The sequence below is a fragment of the Ornithorhynchus anatinus genome, chromosome 1 (assembly GCF_004115215.2).
Source record: "Ornithorhynchus anatinus isolate Pmale09 chromosome 1, mOrnAna1.pri.v4, whole genome shotgun sequence".
Classification (NCBI taxonomy): domain Eukaryota; kingdom Metazoa; phylum Chordata; class Mammalia; order Monotremata; family Ornithorhynchidae; genus Ornithorhynchus; species Ornithorhynchus anatinus.
In genome coordinates this window covers 108,111,479-108,134,912 of record NC_041728.1, presented here as the reverse complement: position 1 = coordinate 108,134,912, position 23,434 = coordinate 108,111,479, and the positions used below count along the sequence as shown (strand labels likewise).

The 23,434-nt window shown below is 46.8% G+C and overlaps 1 protein-coding gene across 7 annotated transcripts in view; it reads left to right on the top strand.

The window, feature by feature from the left end:
* The window catches only part of TFDP2 (transcription factor Dp-2), a 164,780-nt gene that overhangs the window by 120,359 nt on the left and 20,987 nt on the right, over positions 1–23,434 (top strand). For 6 of the 7 annotated variants that reach the window (XM_029063595.2, XM_029063602.2, XM_029063587.2 and 3 more), the window contains 3 exons: positions 7,413–7,534; positions 13,601–13,648; positions 22,404–22,566. In XM_029063595.2, the coding sequence (XP_028919428.1) occupies positions 7,413–7,534; positions 13,601–13,648; positions 22,404–22,566 (333 nt within the window). Of the gene's footprint in view, positions 1–3,170; positions 3,274–7,412; positions 7,535–13,600; positions 13,649–22,403; positions 22,567–23,434 lie in introns of all 7 variants that reach the window. The other variant, XM_029063622.2, reaches the window with a different exon arrangement.

Here is a 23,434-nt window from a genome sequence, read left to right as displayed (position 1 = left end):
AGCACTCACTGTGGGTGCACATCACTGTACTAAGTGCTTGGGAGAGTAAAGTAGAGTCCAGGGAGCTTCTATTGTGGTTTGGGGTAAAAAGGGGAAATGGGAAGAATCGTATTTTGGCCCATGAGGTGTTATCGCGGGGCTGGGTCCATCCGTCTTCCGCCTCTCCCAGGCCCCAGAGCCCCAGCATTTCTCAAGAGGGGACCGATCCATCAGACATTTGTGTTTATTTTATATCTGTGTGCAGGGCACTGTACTAAGCACTTGAGAGAGTATAATAATAATAATAGAGGTATTTGTTAAGCGTTTACTGTGTGCCAAGCACCGTTCTAAGCACAGGCGTAGATACAAGGTAATCGGGTCCCACATGGGGCTGACAGTCTTAATCCCCGCTTTACAGATGAGATAACTGAGGTACAGAGAAGGAAATGACCTGCCTAAGGTCACAAAACAGACGTGTGGCAGAGCCAGGATTTATATTGTACTCTCCTAAGTGCTCAGTACAAGGCTTCGCACACAGAAAGCGCTCGATAAATACAATCGGATGAACGAATGATTGAACCTAAGTCCTCTGACTCCCAGGCCCGGGCTCTTTCACTGGGCCGTGCTGCTCTCCGCACAACAATACAACAGACCCATTCCCTGCCCACCATGAGTTTACGGTCTAGAGGGGATTGTCCAGCAACACCACCGGGCGTGTCCAGGAGCATTGTCATTTCACCTCCATCTTGACCAGAGAAGTTGATGAGGAAACAGGTGAAGCGCTCAGTCATTGGATATGAAGTGAGAGCCTCAGCTGGTCCCGGCTGCCCATCGGCTCACGGCCCAGTGTTCCCGCCTCATTTTCCATCCCCAGAATGGGTTGGAAACCACCTATTTTGGTCAGAATGAGTCTGGATCTCCTGGATGCCGAAGAGCCAGGCTCGTGGAGGCCAGACTGCAGACCCAAGCTACCGTTGTCTCGTGCTGGCCCAGGAGTGCTCACGATTGACAGCTGATTTCCCTTTTTTTAAAATGGTATTTGTTAACGCTTATTAGGTGTTGAACACCATATAAAGCACTGGGATAGGTACAAATGAATTAGGTTGTAAAGAGTCGCTGTCCTGCATGGGGCTCAGAGTCTAAGTAGGAGGGAAAGTGGGAGACATGAGGCACAGAGAGGTTAAGCGACTTGCCGAAGGTCACACAGCAAGTTAGGCAGAGACAGGATTAGAACCGAGGTCCTCTGACTCCCAGGCCCGTGCGCTTTCCATCAGGCCGTGCTGCTGGTTTCCCTTCCTTTCCCTTCCCCTCCCTTCCCTTCTTCACCACCTTGACCCCTACAGTCCCATTGCCAGCAGTAGTGCCAGCCAGTCTAATAATAATAATGATTAATAATGATACTCGTTAAGCACTTACCATATGCCTAGCACTGTTGTAAGCACTGGGGTAGATACAGGTTACTCAGGTTAGACACAGTCCCTGTCCCACGTGGGGCTCACATTCTTAATCCCCATTTTACAGATGAGGGGACCGAGACCCAGAGAAGTGAAGTGACTCACCCAAGGTAACACAGCAGATGTGGTGAAAGTGGGATTAGAACCCATGCCCTTCCGACTCCCAGGCCCGACCTCTGGCCACTTAACCACACAGTCTAGGCTCTGGGTTCTGCCTGGAGGTACCACGTTGGCAGCGGATGGTGGGACAGGAGTGGCAGTGTCCCCTGATATAGCCGTGCTGACCCCAGGGTTCCAGGATGGCTGGGAACATGGAGCTCGTGGGGTTGGGGGTCTGTATGCTACCTCCTCTGCGTCATTCGTTGGGGGCTGCAGGATTAGGCCTGAAGCAGTGCGCACTCTCTCCTCAACCCCCTGCTCAGCAAACCCCACCTGCCCATTGCAGACCCTCCTGAGTGTTCACGAGCAGCAAATAACAGGATGTAGACAAAACTGCCTCTTAGCCTGAGTCACTCTGGACAAAACCTTCCAACAGGCCCCCTCCCCTTCCAACATTGTATTGGTATTGTTTTGAATTTCTCTCCAGCGGTTTTAAACAAGTGGACTAAAATGATCCCTGCTAATGCCTGTTAATGAACACCCGCTTTTGTATGAATCTCTGTGTGTAAATCTATATTTTCTGGTATTTCATACCAAGCAAGTCCATTTCGCTGAGCTATCCCGATGATTCAGGATGTGCATTTTGGGTGTTTACCCCTGCATCAATAGGTGAATTTCACCATCACTGGTGTCTTTGAGTGAAAGATCAATCTATCAGTTAATGGTATTGAGCACTTACGGTGTGCAGAGCACTATACTAAGCACTTTGGGGAGTATACTACAACACCATTAGTAGACATGTTCCCTGCTCACAGTGATCTTATAGTTGAGAAATGTAGCCATCTCTCTTTCTCTCCCCTGGCCCCCAAATAAAATATATGAGAGATAAACCCTCTATTATGGTGGTTTTTGTTAGGCGCTTACTATGTGTCAAGCAGTATTCCAAGCGCTAGGGTAGATCGAGGTAATCGGGGTGAACACAGTCCACGTCCCACGTGGGACTTACGGTCTTAATCCCCATTTCACAGGTGAGGTAACTGAGGCACAGAGAAGTGGAGTGACTTGCCCAAAGTCGCAGAGTGGACAAGTGGTAGAGCTGGGATTAGAACCCGGGTTTTTCCGACTCCCAGACCTGTGCTCCCATTCTGAATGCATGAAGAATTTCCATGTGTAGTTCAAGACTTTGGACTGGAGAGCCAAACCAATGATTTCAGGGGCCCCAGAGTGAATTTTTGGTCTAGGGTGGACCCACCCTTAAAGGGACAGTTTGAATCTGTGCCTTAAAAACCAAACCGTTTCCCTCAAGTTGTGCCAAGGTTCCTGTGGCCTTACCCTCGCCCCAGGTCTCTTCCCCATTAGTGGCAGGGGCTCCTTCTAATCTGGTCTCATCTCGACTTTGATATTTAGGCCCCCAGTAAATCTCCTCTCCACCCACCCCAGAACTTCCTTCTGACCCGGTGCACAATCAGCATTTGTTTGAAGCATGCCACACCTTCACTCCTCCCAGCCACCGCCACCGCAATCACTCGATTTTGTATTGGGAAATACAAGGGAGTCGGCCTGCCAATGGGAAATGGAACGGCTCTCTTCGACCAAGGGACCGATTTTGATCTGCTTTTTTTCAATTTCTCCCTCTAGTCTGCTTTGATGATGGCTGTTATAGTCAGTACAGTAGCCTGAAGGTAAACCGAGACCACAGCCGTCTGCCTCTGCCTCCCGCCACCCTCAGCCCGCATTTAAGGTGAAGTTCAGTTATCGCCCTTCCAATAGCAAATGCCCTCGAGTTATTTTCTCACAGCAGTGATTCCGATCCACTGAGACTCTCAAGTGTGCTGGCTGGTAAACTTGTCTTCTCCCCTCTCCCAGTTCCCACCTGCACAATGAAGTGTTTTTCAAGCCTGGGCAGGATGTTGTGACTTTGTGCTAACTTGTGTGTTCCGTTGCAAAAAACAAGTTGGGAGAAGAATCCGCAGACAAATTCACGTTAAAGATAACTAACCTAAGGAAACCGCCAAACTGGGCAAAAATGTGGAAGGAATGTTCCCGGGGCTTAGTGCCTGACTGGAAAACCAGTGGTCCGGTGCATTTGACAAGGCCATCTGGATCGGGTTAGTTGAAACTTAAGGTCGGGAGCGGTTTCTCTTATTCTTTCGCACCACCACTCTTCCTTGCAATATCGATAGGAGCAGAAATGTGGTTAGAGTGAAAGGGTTCATTTGTCGGAGCTTGTTTACACTCGGAAAAGGCCATTGGCCCCAGGTACTGCCCCCTCCCCCCGAATCCTTCCAATAGACTCTCGTCTTTGGTCCCTGGTTTGAAATGGAATCGGACAGCAGAGTGGCGGTCTTCTGGGCATTGCCTAGTGAGGCATTGCCTAGCTGTAACCCCTCAAGAAGCAGCCTGGCTTAGTGGATGGAGCACAGGCCTAGGAGTCAGAAGGACATGGCTTCTAATCCCAGGTGCCACTTGTCTGCTGTGTGACCTTGGGCAAGTCACTTCACTTCTCTGAGGCTCAGTTACCTCATTTGTAAAATGGGGATTAAGACTGTGAGCCCCACGTGGGACATGGACTGTCCAATCTGATTACCTTAGATCTATCCCAGTGCTTAGAACAGTGCCAGACACATAGTGAGCGCTTAACAAATGCCATAAAAAAAAAATCTTCCTAATGAACCTCAATCTGGTCATTGGCTCTGGTGGATGACAGAAAAAAAAAGATGTTTGGGGCGGCCCCCTTGGGATCGTGGGGCCGTGACCGAAACGTGTTTCCATCTGGGGGATGGCATAGTAGATAGAGCCCGGGCCTGGGAGTCAGAAGGTCATGAGTTCTAATCCCGGCTCTGCCACTTGTCTGCTGTGTGACCTTGACAAGTCACTCTACTTCTCTGTGCCTCAGTTCCCTCATCTGTAAAATGGGGATTGAAACTGTAAGCCCCATGTGGGACAGGGACCATGTCCACCCAATTTGGTTAAATCCACTCCAGTACTTAGTACAGTGCCTGGAACATAGTAAGCGCTTAACAAATACCACAGTTATTATCATTATTATTATCATTAGACCCAACAGCTAATCTTTCTGTCTCCCGAGGCCCATCTCTCATGCTTCTTTTCCATCCCCTTTCATTTCACTCAAAATGAAAAGTTGGCACCTGGGGGATGAGGGACAATCCCAACTGATCTGATATGGCAAATGGCCCAGCTGCCTGATTTGGGCATCCATGAATCCTGCTGGGTCTGGATGACTCCTTGGGTTCACCCCTTTTTGAAATTCTATCCAACCTTGGCTTCACTGTTACTGGCCTCTCTTGATTCTCCTAACTCTCCGACTGCCCCTTCTCAGCCTCTTTTGCAGGCTCCTTCTCTGCCTCCCGCCCTCTGACAGTGGGGGTCCCTCAAGGCTCCATTCTGGGTCCTCTTCTATTCGCTATCTACACGCACAGCCTGGTGAACTCATTCGCTCCCTAAAGTTCAACTATCATCTCTGTGAGGATGATTCCCAAATCTACATCTCCAGCCCTGATCTCTCTCCTTCTCTACAGTCTTGCATTGCTTCCTGCCTTCAGGACATCTCTACCTGAATGTCCCGCCGACACCTCAAACTAAATTTGTCCAAAATAGAGCTCCTTTATCTTCCCACCTAAACCCTGTCCTCCCCGTCTCTTTCCCGTCACTGTAGATAATGCCAGTACCCTCCCTGTCTCACAAGCTCGTAACCTTGGCGTTCTCCTCGACTCAGCTCTCTCATTCAACCCACGTATTGTCTGCCACCAAATACTGTCAGTTCCACCTTCACGTCATCACTAAAATCTGCCCTTTCCTCTCCATCCGAACTGCTACCACGTTAATCCAAGCACTTATCCTATCTCGCTTGATTCCCACATCGGCCTCCTTGCTGACCTTCCTGCCTCTTATTTCTGCCCACTCCATTCCATACTTCATTCTGCTTCCCTGATCATTTTTCTAAAAAAAGTTCAACCCACGTCTTCCCACTCCTCAAGAATCTCCAGTGATTGCCCATCCACTTCCACATCAAACAGAAACTCTGTACCATTGGCTTTAAATCACTCAATCACCTTGCCCCATCCCTCCTTAACTCACTGATTTCCTACTTCAGCCCAGCCCACACACTTGGCTTTTCTAGCTCCAGCTTATTTCCTGGGCCTCGATCTTGTCTCTCTCTTCCAGCCCCTTTCCAGTGTCCTCTCTCTGGCTTGGACCTCCCTCCCCCTCCATATACGCCAGACCACCACTCTCTTCATCTTCAACGCCTTATTAAGGTCACATCTCCAAGAGGCCTTCCCCAGTTAAGCCCTCTTTTCCCTGACTCTCTCTCCCTTCTGCGTCCTCAGCACTTGGATCGGTACCCTTTGGGCACTAGGTAGCCCCACAGTACTTTCGCACATATCCTCAGCTTATTTATATTAATGTCTGTCTCCCCCTCTAGACTGTAAGCTTGTGGTGGGCAGGGAACGTGTCTACCAACTCTGTTGTACTCTCCCAAGTGCTTAGTACAGTCCTCTGCAAATAGTAAGCCCTCGATAAATGCTGTTGATTGATTGACTGATTGGGACTGACCCAAGTCCCTTTTAGTGAGGAAGAGGATGGGGGGTAACGAGAGTCTTCCTCTGGCTTCGACTGGCCTGGTTCTTGGTTCTGGTCCAGAGATTCACCTCAGGTCCTCCTCCAGAAGACTCAGTTAGTGTGTGCTCCTTTCCCTCCCCCTGCCCACCCTCTTAATGCGAGTAGAAAGAACTAAGACTCTGGTTCAGTCCTAATCCCAGTGCACTTGGGATCCTGGGGGAGCTTGCGGTCCTGGGGCCAGGCTGCCTTGGTCCAGTCCAGATGTCCAGGGCCACGTAGTCCCCTGGTGGGGCCGGAGTCAGCTCAGCCTAAGGGATACGAAGGGTCAGTGATTCTTTGGGAGAGAAGATGCCCGGTGGTGGTGAGGGATTCTTTGAGGCAAGTGCGAGGCAAAAGGAGCTGCTCTGCCACTCTCCAGAAAGACAGTATGCCATCCAAGCTTTGAGTGTGGGACAGCCGCGGGAAGGGGGAGTGGTTCATGCCCACCACTGCCATTGTTGCATTATTGCCCGTGGTGGGGTGGGGAGTCAGGCCTCTTGTCTAATCCTCTGGGGCAGACCTACATTAGACCACTAATGGTAGCCAACTGCTCCAGATGGGTGACCACTACTGATGGGCCTCAGGACTGTTCCAAACCAGCCCCTAACGTCTAGGGGTGAAGAGCCCAGACAGCTAGAAGACCCCCACTCTTCCAATACCAGAATCCGTAGGGTTAGTGGAATAATCGGGTGGCCCGGGGCAGTGTTCGTATTTGGTTTGTGCATGCCCAGTCTCTTCTCTCTAATCAGCTTTTCACTACCATTTGTTATTTCGTTCAGAGTTGTTTTTAACCATGCGAAGCTCTCATATTAAAAATATACCATCCAGGCCTCGGCGAATCGTACGTTTTATCCGCAGAAACTCAGTTTCACATCACCTTAGGTCTGGGAAGGTGATTTGTGCAATAATCAGGTTGCGCAATTCTAGAGAAAAGCTTTTCTTCTTCTGATTTTTATGACTTTGTTGGTTGCAGAGTAAATCTTCCAGGATTGCAGAACTTCCAGGTTCGCCTATCACTTGCCGAAACTTGCAGTCTGCCCAGTTTAGGCTCAGAGCGCCCGCTCGCGTGTTTCAAGGTGAAAGCGACAATTGAACCTTAGGTGTTGCCTCAACTATAGCAGTCCTGGCGAAGGGCCTTTTCAATGGGCAGGTTTTCCCCTCCCGGGGGAGGCAGCGTCCAGCCCTGGTGACCATGAAGCTCCATTCGAGTGTGGTATTTGGAATGTTTTAGGAGTGTTATTTTCTTCCTAATTTTTGCAGATCATAAGCACACCACAGAGACTAACCGGTTCAGGGACTGTTCTGATTGGGAGTCCATATACCCCAGCGCCCGCGATGGTCACTCAGACGCACATAACAGAAGCCACCAGCTGGGTTCCAGGGTAAGGTGCTCGTGGATTACCGTTGCGGAATTTCAAGGTCAAGGAGGCCATTTTGGTCTGGCATCCTAGCTCTGACTTTGCCTTATGTGTCCTCGTCTCCTGGTTTGGCAGCGATTTCCCTGAGGCCTGTGCAGCTCCGAGGGGTGTGTTCCCTTTAGAACCACCAGCCTTTCTTATGTCTGAAATGTGAAACAACATGCAGGAGTGACTTCACCCAGGTTCATGTTGCCTCCCCTTTTATACGTGGGCTTGTGAAAGCACACCAAGAGCAAGAAAAAGGCAGGAACACATTTGTGTAATTAACCTAAGGCAGTACCTTCCTCTCAGTAACTTTGTCTCTTACCGGTGAGTCATCTTCTCATTTACCACTTGTCCAAGAGAGCTCGGGCCCAGTGAACGGAAGCTGGCTTTTCTGACTTCTCTTCCCCGTTCTAGGAGGGCCCGCTCCCAGAAAGGGTCAGAGTTTTGAGATATTCAGGCAACTCACTCTCTCTCCCCCCGCCCCCCTTACCTATCCTCTCTCCTCCCCCACCACAACCTAGCCCACACACTTTGCTCTTCTAATTCCTACCTACTCACTGTCCCCTCTCTCTCGCCTCTGTCAGCGTCAGCCCCTTGCTCACATCCTCCTTCCCGCCTGGACCTCTTTCCCCTTCCATATACGACAGATCACCGCTCTCCCCATCTTCTAAGCCTTACTCATTTTTTCAGGTATTTGTTAAGTGCTTACAATGTGCCAGTCACTGTATTAAGCTCTGGGGTAGATACAGATTAATCGGGTTGGACGCAGTCCCTGGCCCACATGGGGCGCACAGTCGTAATCTCCATTTACAGATGAAGTAACCGAGGCCCAGAAAAGTGAAGTGACAGGCCCAGAAGAGTAAAGTGACTTGCCCAAGGTCACACAGCAGACGAGTGGAGGAGCTGGGATTAGAACCCAGATCCTTCTGACTCCCAGGCCTGTGTTCTATCCATTAGACCATAGTGCTTCTTATTATCATTATTATAATTATCATTATTATTATCATTATTATCTTATAATGTACTTGATAAACATTTACTGTGTACCAAGCACTCTGCTAAGCCCTGGGGTAGATACAAGATAATCATTTTGGAGACAGTCCCTGTCCCATACTGGGGCTCACAATCTGAATAGGAGGGAGTCGGTTTTCACAACCCCATTTTTCAGATGAGGAAACTGAGGCACAGAAAAGTTAAGTGACTTGCCCAAGGCCACACAGCAGACGTGTGGCAGAGCCAGGATTAGAACGCAGGTCCTCTCACTCCCAGGCCCGTGCTCTTTACACTTAGCCATACTGCTTCTCTGGAAAAAAAAGGCCTTACTAAAATAGTGACTCCTCCAAGAAGCCTTCCCTGCCTAATTTCTCATTTCCCCAATCCACTTTCCCTCCCTTCTGTGTCACTTGAGTCTGAACCGCCTAAGCACTTTGATACTCAACCCTTCCCACAGCACATATATCCTTATACTCTGCTGTTTCCCCTACTCTGCTGTTTCCCTTAACTTTCATTCATTTCAATATCTCTCCCCCACCAGATTGTAAATTCCTTGAGGCCAGGGAACGTGTCTACCAGCTCTTGTGTTGTCCTCTCCCAAGCCTTTAGTGCAGTGCTCTGCACACAGTAAACACTCAGTAGATAGTGATTGATTCAAATTATAAAGTTAATTTAGCCAGGCATATTTCATGTCTTTAGACCGAAGATGCTTAGAGCAGGAATCGCTCACCCATAACATGAACTAGCCCAAGGTTAAGTTTGGAATTTTTCCTCTCTGATATTCTTATTTTTCATTAGAGGAAAATATTGTCTAATCTGTTTGCATGGGCTCTAAGAAATGTGGTGTTATTCAAGCCCTCGCAAAGATTCCTCATTCTATGATACTTTGTACTGAATTAACCCCCTGTCTCCCCCAGAATTTGGAGCACCATATGTTCCTTGTGAAAGCTTGCAGTGGCCTTGCATAGAGAGCCCTGAAACGCAGTTTGGCTCAGTCAGCTTGATATGCATTGTCCGGGCCCCATTCCCCACTGCCAGTCATCCCCACTGCCTTTTCCTGAGGGGAAGTGGCCCGCTTCCCATGAGCAGAGCGTGGCCTAGTGGAAGATGGCACAGAGTGATCGGGATTGGATTGAAGCGTCAGGCAGACCAAGGGGTAGCTCCGACACCGAAGCCACAGCCTCGGTTTAGGTTGCCGCACGGAAGGAATAGCTGGTCACACCACGGGCTTCCAACCCTCTGCCTGCCTGTTAAGAGATCAAATCCCTTTCTGCAGGTAGCAGTGTCCTCAAGTACAACTGCCACTGAACCCCAGACCCAGATTCGCCCCAAAAGCTAACACAAAGGGCAAGGCAGAATCCATTCTGTCCATCATTAGCTCAGACCTGATGCTTCTCAGTCCCTAAGCCTTGGACTTAGGATGGTTCGCAGGATTTACATTTCTGAAAATACAGTTCCTCATCCAAAATAATAATAATAATAAGAATGTTGGTATTTGTTAACCTCTCACTTAGGTAGCAGGTACTAGGCTAAATAAAAGATAATTTGGTTGGCACAGTCCCTGTCCCACATGGGGTGCACAGTCAGAATTGTGAAAAACGGCTACTTTTGCATTTTCAACTTCCAGTTCATCTAAGTCAGTAAAGAATCCATCCCCCACATCACCATGAAAATAATCTCATAACGCAGAACTCTTCCCTGTGAACCCAACCCCTTTGTTAGTCCAGATTCAACCGGGAGGTTAGTTGTGTGGTGCCATGCCTGATGTCCTGAGTAGTGAGGTTACTTCTCTAAAGTCACTCAGCAAATATGTGGTACAGCAGCTGGTCTTGCCTTTGACTTCCATTTCCATACTCGATCTTCTGCGTGACTTCTTTTTTTAAAATAGTATTTGTTAAGTACTTACTCTGTGCCAGGCACTGTACTAAGCATTGGGGTGGATCCAAGCATATCAGGTTGGATGTGGTCCCTGTCCCACACGGCATTCACAGTTTTAATCCCCGTTTTACTGACGAGGTAACTGAGACCTAAAGAAGTTAAGTGACTTGCCCAAAGAACACCCAGCAGACAGGCGGTGAAGCCAGAATTAGAACCCAGGTTCTTCTGACCCCCAGGCCTAAGCTCTGTCTGCTAGGCCATGCTCCTTCTCTCCCTTTAAAGTGGGGCATGATGATGCTTTTCAGTTTCCATTGAAAATGGCGGACGAGGCTCATTCTGAGTCCTGTGGATGGAAGACCTGCCCAAAGGCATGGATTCTGTGACTAGTGGTTAGTGCAGCGGCATTGACACTCACGTCCCCGCCAATCATGTCCTTCATGATATGTTCAGGATATGTACTTCAACCCAGAGAGGTAAAAGGTTACAATGCAGTGCGCTTTCGGAACCAGTAGAACCTTTGAAGACAAAATCCAGCACTGTGGCTAGGCGTGTCAGCCGAAGTGTAGTCCCTAGGCGGCAAAGTACAAAAGTTTGCAAGAGCCTGGGATTAGAATCAGAAGCCCCAGCTTCAATCCCCACTCTCCCTTTGGCTGCCAGGGTGAGTCAGCTCACCACTCTGGGTTCCGTTCCCCCTGCCCTGCCCTGCCGGGCCTAATTATCGTGGGATGTTATGAGAATTAAGGTTGATATGGGGCTCTGAGCTCTTTGGAGGAAAGTGTAAATACAAAATTTGGTATATTATTTTATTTCCTCTTGCCCATCTGCAGTTTTGTAAATCCCCACATTCCTTTTCAGAAGTTATCCTTATGGGCCTACCAAGCTCACATCTGTTTTCAAGCTCTGAAAGACTGTCAATCAATCAATCAATCAATAGTATTTATTGAGAACTTGTGTGCTGAGCACTGTAATGAACGCTTGGGAGAGTACAGTGTAATAGAGTTGGTAGATACATTCCTTGCTTACAATGAACTTACGGACTAGCAGACTAGGAGTGGACAAGAGAAGACTTCTTTCTCATGCCTGAAGAAATTATTTTTAAGCTTTCAAGGATTTTCAGTATCTTAGGTGAATTTTATTTTTCCATAATATTTGGTAGATGTTTTTTATTTGGTCTTCAGGACTTTAAATTTTATTTGAACTCCCTTACAAGAGAACACACATGAAAATGCAATTATGGATATCATGAGGTAGAGCTTTTTAAGTTTATGGTTTTGCAGAATAGGATCTAGAGTATTTAGTTCTTAAAGATTCAGGATTCGTGAACCAGTATTTAGCTGGAGAGAAGATAATATAAGATAATTCATTCTGGAGGCTATTGAGGAAATGTTGATCTTCTACATGAAAAATTTATATCTTTTGCCAAAACAGTTGCCAACAATTTTTTTGCAGCTACTCAAATATTCAGGTCTTAATTCAGCGTAACAGCTTATAAATGGTCCAGTTAAGCCCCCATAGACCTGATAAGCTTGCATTAAGTCCCTATTTTCTAGACTTCAAAATGGGAAGAGAAGCAGTGTGGCCCAGTGGAAAGAACACAAGTCTGGGAGTCACAAAACCCGGGTTCTAATCTCAGCTCAGCCACTTACCTGCTTTGTGACTTCTGTGTGTCTCGTTTTGGGGGAGACAGAGCTACCTAGATGTACTGGGTTGGTGCTTTTTTTCTAGGAGGAATTAATAACCCCGCTCTCTGGGGAGAATGAGAGCACGACACCGCTGAAGCTATATATTTTCCCAATAGCAGGAGCAACTCCATAGTCTCACCAACTGTCTCTGTTTAAGGCCACCCACCCTGTCTTTCTTCTCCACCACCCCTAATTCTGTTACGGTGGGTAACGTGGTGGGAGGGACCCCTCTGTCACGGGGCTGAAGTCCAAACCTAATAATAATAATAAAAAATAATAATAATGGCATTTATTAAGCCCTTACTCTCTACCAGGCACTGTTCTAAGCACTGAGGTGAACTCAAGGTAATCAGGTTGGACACAGTCCCTGTCCCACCTGGGGCACACAGTCGTAATCCTCATTTGACAGAGGACGGAACTGTGGCATAGAGGAAGTGAAGTAACTTGCCCAAGGTCACACAGCAGACAAATGGCGGAGCTGGGATTCGAACTCAGGTCCTTCTGACTCACGGGCCTCTGCTCTGTCCACTAGGCCACTCTACTTCTTGGGTAGCAGTGCAGTGGAGCAGAGTAGAGCCTCACCCTGGTAACAAGGCTGGTCCTAAAGATCGCCCTCATTTCCTCCACTCCCACAGCTACTTTAGCGTCATCTGGAGGGTTTCTAGCGTGACTTCCAAAATACCACATGCCAGCTTTGGTAGTGGGTGGGGAGGGCAGCTTCCCCGAGGCCCTGCTTTGCATAGAGCCTGGGTGTGATTGCTCAACTCAACAACCTCCTCTTCCTCTCTGGCCTGGTGTGATAGCAGTACCATGGAGTCAAATGAGCCCCTAGTTCTTGCGTGGCCAAAGCAGCCAACTAACTGGAAACTGCTTAGGTTTGGATGGAATAAATCTCCTACCTGAAGATACAGTTCTGGACTTTACAGCAGCTGGAGAGCTGGAAAAGATGAAGTTGGGGATGAGGACTAATCCAAACTCTAGAGTTGGAAGGGATGGAGGTAAGATCAAGTTTGGACTTGATCTGGAAAATTTCTCTATTCCCTGTGCCCATCATTTCCCTGGTACAGAGACAGGTCTCCTTCTAATTGGCTCTAAGCTTCTGACATCTTGTTGAACCCAGGAGAGTTGTGTCTAGATATCACTTCGTTTCCCATAAGTGGCCCTCGTTGAGAAATGTTTGAATTCTTGGGGAATAGTCTGTCCTGACAGTTTGAATCTGGGGTACAATTGTTACGGTTCACGTAAATATGAATACCCTGATTTTAATGAGGCTGGTAAACTGAAAATGCATTCTTCTGTCCCTTGGCTTATATTTTAATTTTGGGTCCAGTTTTCTGTTTAATTTCACCCAGGTAGGAATAGAGACAGATTAAAAGGTGCTCTTCACTAAGCTCTCAGTTATCGCGATATATGAGAGCAACATTTAAAACAAACGAGCCATGAAGTTGCTTTTTTGTTTTAGTTTAAAAATGTTTTCTTTCCTTCTCCCTAGGGACAGAAAACGGCCTCGGGAGTTTATAGACTCGGACTTTTCCGAAAGGTGAGTGGGGCTGAAATTTAGTGACGTGGCGGGATAAGGTTACAAGAGTTCGGGACCCTGGCCTGAGGCGTTATTCCTTTGACTTCGCTAGGCCTGTTTACTCTGGGATGATCCTCCCTGGAGGTTCAGGATTCCCATTCCAGTCAGGGCAACCTTGGGGATGATCATTCCCAAGCAAATGGCCAGTTACCTGGGCTCCCTTCCCATTAACCACCCAGCCCAGGCTGGGCTCAGAATGGCCCGGAAGAGAGAATCTTTCTGACCAGATTCATCACTATCGACATCATCTCTCCCACGGAGCTGTTCATTAGTCTGGATTGGCCTGCCCGGGCCCAGTAGGTAATGAGTAGAAAATGTTTCCACGGGGAGTTCTACAAAGGGAGGGTCAGCCAAACTTTTCAGAAGTGTTTCTGTTGTGATTCACTTTTCCTCCTCCCGCATTTGTTTCAGCTGGCTTCCTCCTTAGATCCCGGCTAACTCTCTTTTTCCCCTTCAAGAGCTCTTGAATTTCACTTTGCTCTTACCTTTTGTGTTAAAAGGAATAACTTCCTTATCGCCCTGAATCCCATAGCCTAATCAACCAAGATTTAGGGAGATGCCATTCAACATATCTCTTGCAGTAACCTAAAACTTGTATCATTCTTCCTGAGGGAACATGCCTGACACTTTTTGTTCATGTATTCAACTGCTAGGCGGAAGGTGGATCAAAATAGAAGGAATCGTGAGAGTATTCATTAGGTGCCTATTGCATGCATAGCACTGTCCCCAGCACTGGGAAAGAAGAACAGAGATAGAGATATGGTCCCCGTTCCCCAAAGTTGCCCACAAATCTAAGCGTGAAGTCAGGAGGGGGTTGCAACAGACCCTGCGGAAAGATGAAATAAAAAAATAAAGAAGCAGGGATGATGATAGAGTAAAACAGCATTATGTTTTAGTGACAATATTCAGTAAGCTTCAGCTATAATGCAAGTGCTGGGGATGCTTAGTGTCCGCTCTGTAGACCGACACACTGGGGGTAGAAGTATGCTCTGGCCATCTCTTACTACTTTCCCCTTCTGAGGAAGAAGCAGAAAACTTACTTGATGATAGCCTACTGGAGTGCTGGTATCTGGACTTTCACAAGACCACTTTTTTTTATTGTTTAATGGTATTTGTTAACTATGTGCCAGGCACCGAACTAAGCACTGGAGTAGATACATAAAAGAATCAGGTTGGACACGGTTTCTGTCCCACACAGGACTCACAGTCTTAATCCCCACTTTATAGATGAGGGAACTGAGGCCCAGAGAAGTGAAGTGTCTTTCCAAAGGTCACACGGCAGACAAGTGGCAGCGCCGGGATTAGAATCCAGGTCATCTGTTTATCAGGTCCACGCTCTTCCCACTAGGTTGGGCTGTTTTCCAGTCCTCTCTGGGTCTGTGGCATTGCATAAAGCATTTCAGGAAGCCAGCAGATAAGATGACTGTTTCTCTGTTCCCCTCCCTCCCCCAATGCTTCTGCAAGTGGGATGGGCAAGACAAGTGTGGAGGGGGTGACCGGGCTGTTGGCATGGGCATGTAGTGCTGTGTTTAATCATGGAGACCAATATCTTGGGAGGTTAGAAGGGAGGCTAGCAGTACACAGCTGCATCTGCAGTGGAGCTGATTCCCTCTGGTAGTCTAGAAACCTAAGAAATGTCCCACAGCACTTATGGACATAGCCCTAATTTATTTCTATTAATGTCTGTCTCCCCCTCTAGGCTGTAAGCTTGTCGAGGGCAGGGAATGTGTCTACCAACTCTGTTGTGTCCTGCTCTCCTATGTGCTTAGTACAGTGCTCTGCACACAGTAAGCACTTAAAAAAATACCACTGATCGACTGATTTGAAGTCCCAGCCTTAGGTTTTAGGAGACCCTCTCCCTGTGCCCCTCTGCTGTTCAGATTGTGGTGACAGGGTTTACTGGTCTGACGTATCTTCTTGGATCCAGGAGGTTCACATCTTTCTGCCATAGGTTTGGTGAGAAACCAAGTAATAGGCTGGGTTTAGGGGGAGACTAGTCAGAAAGTGCTTTTTCCTCAATAGGTTTCAAATTCAATTGGCCCAGTGGATGCTCACTGTGATATGATTTTGGTTTAAGTGGTGCCTTGCTCTGTCCATATGCTGCCCCTCAAGATGACAACAGCCGGGAATCCTAAAAATAGACTGATGATATAAACTGATCTACTCTTTTTCCCGGTTGGAGTTCAGGGGTTGAGAGCTATATCAGTCCCCCACATCAATCCCGGATTGTCCAATCCATTTCTGATAAAAACTTGTAATAAATGACAAAGTGCCTGACAGGAAATTATTTGACCTCGGTCTGCTAACACGAGAAGCTCTTGGGATGTAATTTTTCCTTTATGATATTTGTTAAGCACTTACTATGTACCAGGCACTGTAGTAAATGTTGGGGTAGATGCAAGCTAATCAGGTTGGACACAGTCCCTGTCCCACATGGGGCTCCCAGTCTTAATCCCCATTTTACAGATGAGGGAATTGAGGCCCAGAGAAATGAAATGACTTGTCCAAGGTCACAGAGCACACAAGTGGCAGATCCGGGACTAAAACTTAGGCCCTCTGACTCTTAGGCCCGTGCTCTATCCACTAGGCCACGCTGCTTCTTAAGCTCTAAAACCTGCTGCGGCATGTATCGTGGAATAGGCAATTGAATTTAACAGGTTGCGGAGGTTTTGATCACTGCCGTTCTCTTAGTTGATTTTTCAGAAGGTGCGACGTGAATCGCCAGGGTCTACTTGGGGAAAGATTTATCACTTTAGAATTTATCGATGGTAGAGTTGAAAGTAGACACTTTTGGGCAGGTGGGTCTGCTCACTGACTGTTCATGTCACGTGAAACAGCACTGATTATCTCAACCCACTCTGTGCTAATCATCTACCTTCTCACTGTCAGGACTTGCAGGGCCAGGAAGTCTGTGGTCAGTGGTGCGGAGTGGTTTTGAGGCATTATTGAAGCGAGACAGTCTCATGGTTCAATCCATCATGTAGTCCACTTTTCCTCTCAGGTTTAGAAGCTAAATATTTCCAGCTTTTCTTCTGAGTACCTAACAGCGAAACAAGAGGCCTCCCAGGTGGTCGATTCCAACCGCACTGCTTATAATAAACTCGCTGCTCAGGGTGGCCCTCAGCTTGGCCGTTATCTTTGGATCCCGTTCCTGGACGGGCCTGCCTCCACTTCCTGGGAAAGCCTCAAGCATCCTCATTCAAGCCCAAGCTGGCCACTCCCAGAACAGGAGATATCCTGAGGACTGGTCTTGTTCCCCCATCCCGACTGCCTCCAAACCCCTCCCGTTGTTAGCTGTTTCTTCAGCCAAAAGAGGTTTGGGAGGTACAGGTGACCTCCGAACCCCAAAATATCCAGGGGAACACAAAGGTTTCTTGGTTATTCAATATAATTGTGTGAAATTGATCAAAGACCAAAGGATCTCATGGTTCCTTGAGAAGTCATCATCATCATCAGTGGTATTTATTGAGCGTTTACTCTGCAGAACACTGTACTAAGTGCTTAGCACTATGTAGCAACAGTAAATGAATCACTGCTTAAGAGACATCAATATCCAAACAAAAATGCCCTAGTAAATTAACTTATAACAAAAGACTGGACTCCAATTACTGTGTAATCTTCTTACCCAATTCCTGCTTATGACGTTTTCCTGGATGATACTATCTAATTTTCCATTTTACGCCTTAAGAGTTTCCATGGAAAAAATTTTGGTAACTGGTGCTTTGAAAGAGGCTTGAGAATCCCTTAGAGATTTCCGAAAATAGAATGTCCCTATGAAATATATTATATCACTTCTCAGTCTTCTGACCCTCCTAGACCTCTGAACTTTTTGTGCAATATTCTAGCTTCCCCACCCCAGATTCAAAGGGAAAAATGGTTTGGGATATTTTTAAGCAGGAATTTTCTTTAAGAGATTTATATGGTAGTGACAGAACAGATATAGATCAATTATTTATGTGCACGCAGGGACACACACAACACATATTTGTGTTTTTGTGGGCAGGGAATGTGTCTGCTAATTCTGTTGTACTCTCCCAAGTGCTTAGAACAGCGCTTTGCACATAGTAAGCACTCAGTAAATACCATTGATTTAAGTGTGTGTGTGTGTGTAAGTGTATTCACCTGCAGGGTGTGAAGATGATAGTGTTAATGATGATTTGGTCATTGAGAGCAAGTATGGCTGGTAAGACCTTTGATAATCCCTCATTGTGGACATGTAAAAATTTTCCCTTGCTGTGCTGTGATTAGCACCCTTTTCATTTTTCTTAGTAGTGTGAACTTCTTGAAGCCTCCATCCAAAGGCAATCACCCAGTTTCTAATTGTGATTCACCAGGCTAGATTGGCATCCACTGCTGTCTTCCAGTTTTCTGTGGCTGCAGCTCCCTTTGCTATGTCTTTACAACATTTCTCTCTCCTCCTGGTTTAGCGTTTCCACATGTCAGCAAACAGCAGCTGTTTCAGAGTCCTTCCATGTCGTGCTGAACAGTGGGGATTATTTTGACGATGTTCCAGGCCCCCATTATGTGTGATCCTATCTTTCTATTTGATATTGAGTGTGGCCCACAAGAAGGTGTTTTTGGAACTGTTCTAGAAATTTCCTGAGGAGTCTGTGGAAAGTCCAGGTCTTGAAATTTTTCCATAGATGACCATACCACCTTAGTGCCCCACTCTGTCGTCATTCTCCCAGCGAACATGCCTACCTTCCATGATGGTTTTCTCTTTCTTTGCTATAGCTAATTATTGGACCGTGAGCTACCTAGATCTTGAAATTCAGCAACAGCATTCAACTCGATCACTAATGGCTCCACAAGAAGCAGCATGACCTAGCGGATAGAGGGTTGGGAGTCAGAAGGACCTGGGTTCTAATCCCGGATCTGCCACTTGTCTGCTGCGTGATCTTGGGCAAGTCACTAAACTGTGCCTCAGTTCCCTCATCTGTAAAATGTAGATTAAAATAGCGTGAGCCCCATGTGGGACCTGGACCGTGTCCAACCTGATTAGCTTAGTACAGTGCCTGGTGCTTAGTAAGTGCTTAACGAATACCAATAATGGCGATTCCAGACGCAAGAGAATACGATAAACTTAGCCTTCTTCAAGTAAATTATCAGGCTACAGACCTTTGTTAATTCTGAAAAGCGAATCCTCATCAATATGTCCTTTTGGGTGTTTGTTACTAAGAAGAGTCTTCAGTGAATAAGGAGCGTCTCTCTCAGTGAATCAAGGATGTTCAGTGATGCTCTTTGACTCCCCAGCTGGAAGAATTTCTCAGAGGATGAGGAGCATATTCTGAAGCCAGTTTCCTTTGTGTCCTAGAACATGCTTGGGTAACATAGGTCGAGCAAGGCCCGACCGCCTATACAAGCCATTGGTATTATGAAACGATCAGATCGGGCCCCTCCAATGTCATAGTCGGTCACATGATTGTGGAGTAATCTTGGTTCTTGATAAATTTGTCCAAATAGCTAAAGCTTTTTAGTAGTTTCCAGATCCTATGTCTAGTGATGGTATCAAAAAATTTTTGGACGGCCTACACACCCAGCAAGATCTTGGTGTTTCCTGCCCTTCTTAGTGTCAGATGTGCAAAAAAAATCATACTATCCTCCCCTAGCTCTGAAGCCATGTTGCAGTTTTGGTGTTGCTTGGTGAATGATGTTCTTCAGTAATCAGGTAGCGCTATTCTCTAGTGTTCTTGACTAGATTTTAGACACTGTTGCATGTGCTCTCATAATATCCCGACTGGATTATTGTGTCAGCCTTCTCTCTGATCTCCCTTCCTCCTGTCTCTCCCGACTCTAGCCTATTCTTCATTCCGCTGCCTGGATCATCTTCCTACAGAAACGCTCTGGGCATGTCACTCCCCTCCTTAAAAACCTCCAGTGGTTGCCTATCAACCTCCGCATGAAACAAAGACTCCTCACTCTTGGCTTTAAAGCTCTCCATCACCTTGCCCCCTCCTACCTCACCTCCCCCTCTCTTTCTACTGCCCACCCTGTAAACTCCGCTCCTCTGCCACTAACCTCCTCACTGTGTCTCGTTCCCGTCTGTCCTGCCGTCGACCCCTGGCCCACGTCCTCCCACGTCCTCCTGCTGTCCTGGAATGCCCTCCCTCCTCACGTCTGCCAAACTAACTCTCTTCCCATCTTCAAAGCCTTACTGAGAGCTCACCTCCTCCAAGAGGCCTTCCCAGACTGAGCCCCCCCTTTTCCCTCTGCGCCCCCTCCATCCTCTGCTCCTCCCCCTTCCCCTCCCCTCAACTGAGCCCCCTTTCCCTCTGCTCCTCATCCCCCTTCCCCTCTCCTCAGCACTGTGCTCATTTGTATATATTATTTATTGTCCTATTTATGTTGTTAATGACGTGTACATCCCCTTGATTCCATTTATCGTGTTAATGTTGTCTTGTTTTTGTTTTGTTCTGTTTTGCTCTGCTGTCTGTCTCCCCCAATTAGACTGTGAGCTCATCATTGGGCAGGAATTGTCTCTCTCTGTTTCCGAATTGTACATTCCAAGCGCTTAGTACAGTGCTCTGCACATAGTAAGCGCTCAATAAATACTATTAAATGAATGCATGAATGAATACTCTCCCAAGTGCTTAGTACAGCGCTCTGCACACAGTAAGCGCTCAATAAATACAATCAACTAACTGACTAGGCAGTGCTACTGAGGACCTGGATAATAATAATGTTGGTATTTGTTAAGCGCTTACTATGTGCCGAGCACTGTTCTAAGCGCTGGGGTAGACATAGGGGAGTCAGGTTGTCCCACATGGGGCTCACAGTCTTAATCCCCATTTTACAGATGAGGGAACTGAGGCACAGAGAAGTTAAGTGACTTGCCCACAGTCACACAGCCGACAAGTGGCAGAGCTGGGATTCGAACTCATGAGCCCTGACTCCAAAGCCCATGCTCTTTCCACTGAGCCACGCTGTAAGGCTGTTCATATATGATCAATCAATCAGTGTCATTTATCGAGTGTCTACTGAGAGCTGGCCACTGTACTAAGCCTTCAAGATGCTTACAGTCTAGTGGAGACAGATCAAAATTATTTACAGATATAGAGAAGACTGTAGAAAGAACAAGTATTAAATGGGAAGAGGTCCAAACACATCAGGATGAAACAGCTGAGTAAATAAATGAATATGCCAATAAATATAAAAATATTTTGTAAATAAAATATGCATACATACACCAGTGCTGAGAATGGGATTTAAAGTACACAAGTGCTAAGACTGGGTGTTGGTCTGAAGTGACGGAGGTCTTTTGAATTAATCGGGGAAGGCTTCCTGAAGGAGGTGTGATTTCAGGAGGGCTTTAAAGGTGGAGAAAGTTGAGTTCTGCCAGATCTATCTTCTTTGGTGCTATTGATGCCTGTCTACTTGTTTTGTTTTGTTGTCTGTCTTCCCCTTCTAGACTGTGAGCCCGTTGTGGGGTAGGGATTATCTCTATCTGTTGCCGAATTGTACTTTCCAAGTGCTTCGTACAGTGCTTTGCACACAGCATTCAATAAATACAATTGAATGAATGAATGACTGTATGAATTTGGGGAGGAAGAGAATTCCAGGCTGGGGAGATAGCACGAGCTAGGAGTCAGAGGTGGGAGAGTTGTGAGCAAGGTAAGGTTAGAAATGGAAACTTGGGAGGAAACAAGAGCATGAACTGGGGAGTAGCAAGTGAAGAGAGCCAATATATAAGACAAAGAGAACTGTCAGAGTGAAGCCAGGGGTAAGGATTTTCTGCTTGATTGAGTCTTCTAAGCAAAGTTGAGCAGGCAGAGGTAATACAATGTAATGTCCCTCAGGATTTTAATTTTTGGCTCACCACTTGTCTTAACTAGAAAGGAGTTCAGTCAGGTAAGTAGTGGTTCTTCAGGCGGGGGATCTCTACTGCATATAATAATAATAATGATGGTATTTGTTAAGTGCTTACTATGTGCCAAGCACTGTTCTAAGCACTGGGGTAGTTACAAGGTCATCAGGATGTCCCATGTGGGGCTCACAGTCCTAATCCCCATTTTACAGATGAGGGAGCTGAGGCACAGAGAAGTTGTGACTTGCCCAAAGTCACACAGCTGGTAAGTGGTGGAGCTAGGATTAGAACTCACAACCTCTGACTCCCAAGCCAGTGCTCTTTCCACTAAGCCACGCTGCATATCAGTGGCATCTAGAATTGTCCCATTTTGCAAAACTTTGATTACGGTGTCTTCTTCCTAATGGTATTTGTTAAACGCTTACTATGTGCCAATCATTCATTCAGTAGTATTTGTTGAGCGCTTACTATGTGCAGAGCACTTGGAATGTACAATTCGGCAACGGTTAGAGACAATCCCTGCCCAACGACGGGCTCAGAGTCTAAATGGGGTTCAGGCACTGTACCAAGCCCTGGGGTAGATTACAAGATAATTGGATTGAACCCAGTCCCTCTCCCACTTGGGGTCACAGTCTTAATCTCCATTTTACAGATGAGGTAACTGAGGCACAGAAGAAGTTAATTGACTTGTCCAAGGTCACAGAGCAGACAAGTGGTAGAGCTGGGATTTGAACCCAGGTCCTTTGGCTCCCAGGCTCCTGGGTGCCTAGCCCTTAGTAAACAAATAAATTACAATTTTAAAAAAAGGCAACGATTCGAAGTGTCTAACTGAAGTATTAAAATTTCATATCTATTTGAACGGTAGAAGCTGTAAGGCTCAATTAATCCCTGAAATGCTTGTTTTTTCCACAGTAAAAGAAGCAAAAAAGGTGATAAAAATGGGAAAGGCTTGAGGCACTTTTCAATGAAAGTGTGTGAAAAAGTCCAGCGCAAAGGAACGACTTCGTATAACGAGGTGGCTGACGAGCTGGTAGCAGAATTTACAAATTCGAACAACCACCTGGCAGCAGATTCGGTAAGTAGACGACAAACCGAGCTCTCACGTGGGAGTCGTGGTCCCTGTCCAAGCCATTGTGTGGGTTTGGGTTTGATGGGGGCAGGGGGTTGGCAGGAAGAGAGGAGTGGGCAATGTCTACCTTATTGAGATACATGAGTTTGAGCCTCCTCAGGGTCAGTTCGGCTCAGTGGATAGAGCACGGGCCTGGGAGCCAGAAGGTCATGGCTTCTAATCCCGGCTCCGCCACTTGTCTGCTGTGTCACCTTGGGTGAGTCACTTCACTTCTGGGCCTCCGGTACCTCATCTGTAAAATAGGGGTTGAGACTGTGAGCCCCACTTGGGACAGGGACTGTCTAACCCAATTTGCTTGTATTCACCCCAGCACTTAGTACAGTACCTGGCACATAGTAAGTGCTTGACGAATACCGTAATCATTATGATGATTATTCATTATTAAAATTGACCTCCAATCGCTCCAGCATGCTGAGAACCAAAGGGTTTTTGACGGGCTTCTGAGGCTATTGGATTTTTTACCTGGCCATCTCATCTTCCCACCTCCCGGGAAATAAAAAAGAGGGTTTGGCCACTTCAGCCAAGAAGTTTCTGCAAACTTTGCATTTAGGATAGGCGGCAACTCTAAGGATTAACTAGCACCAATATTTATTTTACCCTAACAAACACATCATAGGGCTGTTCTTACTGTACCTGAGACTAATCCTTGGTAGGATGATAATATAACCAGGGCCATCTCTCTTAAATAATCACTTGGTAGTGACATTTTGAAGCATCAGTGAAGTGGGAAAGTTGGGTGGTTCTCAGAGGGAGTCGATGATAAATGTTGCTAGGATAAAAACCCACATCTAAAGAAATTACCTCGATCTTCTGT